This window comes from Parus major, chromosome 2 (genome assembly GCF_001522545.3).
Source record: "Parus major isolate Abel chromosome 2, Parus_major1.1, whole genome shotgun sequence".
NCBI lineage: Eukaryota > Metazoa > Chordata > Aves > Passeriformes > Paridae > Parus > Parus major.
This window is the reverse complement of record NC_031769.1, coordinates 1,028,565-1,031,908: the sequence shown is the minus strand read 5'-3', so window position 1 is coordinate 1,031,908 and position 3,344 is coordinate 1,028,565. Positions and strand designations below refer to the sequence as shown.

At 69.8% G+C, this 3,344-nt stretch overlaps 2 protein-coding genes across 2 annotated transcripts in view; one reads left to right on the top strand and one right to left on the bottom strand.

Moving 5' to 3' along the window:
- Positions 1 to 6: 6 nt before the first annotated feature.
- On the top strand, positions 7 to 2,988 carry CDK5 (cyclin dependent kinase 5). The gene is made up of 12 exons (XM_015615055.1): positions 7 to 66; positions 176 to 264; positions 392 to 459; positions 538 to 598; positions 683 to 739; positions 843 to 938; positions 1,205 to 1,279; positions 1,381 to 1,477; positions 1,556 to 1,625; positions 1,959 to 2,019; positions 2,096 to 2,176; positions 2,447 to 2,988. Exons 1-12 carry the CDS (start codon positions 30 to 32, stop codon positions 2,531 to 2,533), a joined length of 879 nt encoding a protein of 292 aa, XP_015470541.1. The 5' UTR covers positions 7 to 29; the 3' UTR covers positions 2,534 to 2,988.
- A 296-nt stretch (positions 2,989 to 3,284) lies between these two features.
- ASIC3 (acid sensing ion channel subunit 3) overlaps positions 3,285 to 3,344 on the bottom strand; it is a 7,795-nt gene continuing 7,735 nt past the window's right edge. The window contains exon 12 of the mRNA XM_015651630.2: positions 3,285 to 3,308. Within this exon, the coding sequence (XP_015507116.1) occupies positions 3,285 to 3,308 (24 nt within the window). The remainder of the gene's footprint in view (positions 3,309 to 3,344) is intronic.

Sequence of the window (3,344 nt, the reverse complement as noted above, 5' to 3'; positions counted from 1 at the left end):
CGGGCCGGGCCGGGACCGATCGCGGCGCGATGCAGAAATACGAGAAGCTGGAGAAGATCGGCGAAGGTGCGGCAGTGCCGGAGCCGTACGGAGAGAGCCGGCTGCTGTGGGGCCCGGCGGCGGTCTCGGTACAGGTACCGGGGGCTCGGCCGTGACCCCCTTCCACTCCCCTCAGGCACCTACGGGACCGTGTTCAAGGCCAAGAACCGGGAGACCCACGAGATCGTGGCGCTGAAGCGGGTGCGGCTGGACGACGATGATGAGGTGAGGAGGGGGCCGGGGCTGGGACCCCCCGGGACCCCCGGGACCCCCGGACACCCCCCGGGACCCCCCGGGACCCCCGGACACCCCCAGGCTCCCCCCGGCTCCCGCAACCCGGCGTGTCCCGCAGGGGGTGCCCAGCTCGGCGCTGCGGGAGATCTGCCTGCTGAAGGAGCTCAAGCACAAGAACATCGTCAGGTAGCGGGGCTGGGGTCGCGGCGCGGGGGCTGCTCCCGCCGGCACCGGGGGGCTCAGGAACCCGTCCGTCCCCCGCAGGCTCCACGACGTTCTGCACAGCGACAAGAAGCTGACCCTGGTCTTTGAGTTCTGTGACCAGGTGAGCACCGGAGGCGCGGGGGTCCCGGCGGTCCCTGGGGGTCTCTGAGGGTCACCGCTCCCCGCCCCCCTCGCTTCCCCCTAGGACCTGAAGAAATACTTCGACAGCTGCAACGGGGACCTGGACCCCGAGATTGTCAAGGTGGGTCTGGGAGTCCCGGGGAGCCCCCGAGGTCCCGGCTCCGCGCTGGGCGGGTGCCGGGGGTGCCGCGGGGCTGACGGACCCCGCCTGTGCTCTCCCACAGTCCTTCATGTACCAGCTGCTGAAGGGCCTCGCGTTCTGCCACAGCCGCAATGTCCTGCACCGGGACCTGAAACCGCAGAACCTGCTCATCAACAGGGTACGGGGGCACGGGGGAGCGGGGGGCTCCCGGGGACGAGGGCTGGAGGAGCAGGGGCCGTGTGGCTGGGCAGTCATGCCTGGGAGCGGAGGCTGTGCTCGGACACGCTTGGAAATGGGGGCTGGCTGTCCTGGGGAACCACGCCTGGTGTCTGCCCAGCCACAGCTCCATCTCACCCATGTTCCCAGTGATGGGAAAGGCAGCGGGGATGGGGTGCAGGGGACACAGGAGGGGCCCCCCACGCTGACCCCGTCTGTCCCCCCCAGAACGGGGAGCTCAAGCTGGCGGATTTCGGGCTGGCTCGGGCCTTTGGCATCCCTGTGCGCTGCTACTCAGCCGAGGTGAGCGGGGGCTCGGGGGGCTCAGGGGCTCGGGGTCCTGCCCCCACCCAGCCTGCTGGGGTTCCCCCTGGCCCTGTCCAAGTGTCCCTGTCCCTCCCCAGGTGGTCACTCTGTGGTACCGGCCCCCTGATGTTCTCTTCGGTGCCAAGCTCTACTCCACCTCCATTGACATGTGGTCAGCCGGGTGCATCTTTGCGGGTACACTGGGGGTTCAGAGGAGTGGAGGGGGACCGGGGGGCCGTGGGGGCCTGTGGGAACCACCCCCTCTCCCCCCAGAACTGGCCAATGCCGGGCGGCCCCTCTTCCCGGGAAATGATGTGGACGACCAGCTGAAGAGGATCTTCCGATATCCTTGGGAATGGGGAGCCCCAGAATGGACTGCCTGGGAATGGGGAGCTCAGGGAACGGGGAACCCAAAGGAATGGGGACCATGGGAGTGGGGGAACCCTTGAATGGAGAGCCCCTGGAATGGGGGATAGGGGAAATCCTAGAATGGAGAGCCCCAGGAATGGGGACCTCCCCTGAGAATGGGGAGCCCCCAGGAATGGGAGCCATGGGGAATGGCGAATGGGGAGCTCTGAGAACGGGGATCCCTTGGAATGGGAACCCCCCTTGGCAGGGCAGTGGGGCAGAGGGACAGGTGCTGGGTGCCCCCGTGGTGGCCCTTGACTGAGCCCACGCTGCTGGGGACCCCCACGGAGGAGCAGTGGCCAGCCATGGCCAAGCTGCCGGACTACAAGGTGAGGGCAGGGGGTCCGGGGGGTCAGAGGGAGTAGGGGGGTCTGGGGGAGCTGGGGGTCACCTGTGTGTCCCCAGCCCTACCCCATGTACCCAGCTACCACCTCCCTGGTCAACGTGGTGCCCAAGCTGAACGCAACTGGCCGGGACCTGCTGCAGGTGAGCCCCCTCCTCTGTCCCCCTGCCTGTGTCCCCCATTCCCGTGTGCCCCCCGCCTGTGTCCCCCACCTCTGCTGTGTCTCCCAGCCTGCACTCCCCCTGCTCGTGTCCCATCGCTGTGTCCCCCAAACTTGTCACTGCTGCCCACCCCACGGGGGCTCTGGCTCCCGGGAGTGGGTGCCCTCCCCCCTCACAGCCCCCTGCCCACCCGGGGGGGCTGTGGGATGGGGAGGGTCCGTGCTCTCCCCCTCAGCCCCCCCTGCCCCCCAGAACCTGCTCAAGTGCAATCCGGTGCAGCGGATCTCAGCGGAGGAGGCCCTGCAGCACCCCTACTTCACCGACTTCTGCCCCCCCTAGGGCCCCCCGATTCCCCAGACCCCCCCCGAGGGAGGGCAGCCCCCAGCCCCCCGCAGCCGGCTGCCAGCCCACGCCAGCCTCCTCAACTGCAGCCCCCCCAGTATTTATTAGGTTCTGCCCCGGCTGCGGGGGGCTGGCGCAACCCCCCGGGCCCCCCAGCTCCGGGGGGTGGACGAGAGGGCTTGGACTCCCCCCAGGGGCACAGGACTCACCTGGGGGCAGGGGACTTCCCAAGGGCATGGGAAGCCCCAGGACACGGGGCCACAGGGCAGGTGGAGGGGCAGGACCCTCCGGGACCAGGCGCAGGGACCCCGGGGGGGAACACCCCCCCACTCTCCTCTCCCTACTTCCCCCCGACCCCTTCTGTGCTGGGGGGTCCTGGGTGTGCCCTCTGCCAGGGCACTGCTGTACGTGGGTGATGCGTGTTCGGTATCCCATAAAGAGCTTCCCCCCCAGCGCCGCCTCCTCCTTCCTGGGGTGTCGGGGACCCCCCGCTGCCATGTGACAGACCCCCCCCACCAGCCCCTGAGCCCTGGCCCAGCCCTGTGACCCCCCCCCAGTGTCCCCTTCTCCTTCCTGGAGTGCCCAGGAGCCCTCAGCACCCCCAGGGCTCCCGTCCCCCCCAAACAGCCGCAGCCTGGGCCTGGGGCACTTCTTTATTTGGGGGGGCTGTAGGGAGGGGTTGCATGTCCAGCGTGAGGGGGCACAGGCAGCGCATGCAGGGACGTGGGAGCAGGGCCGGGGGGGCCCCTCACCCCCAGCCCCCCGACACCCCCTCAGGGGGCAGGGGGGGCCTGGAGGCCGCCCCGCG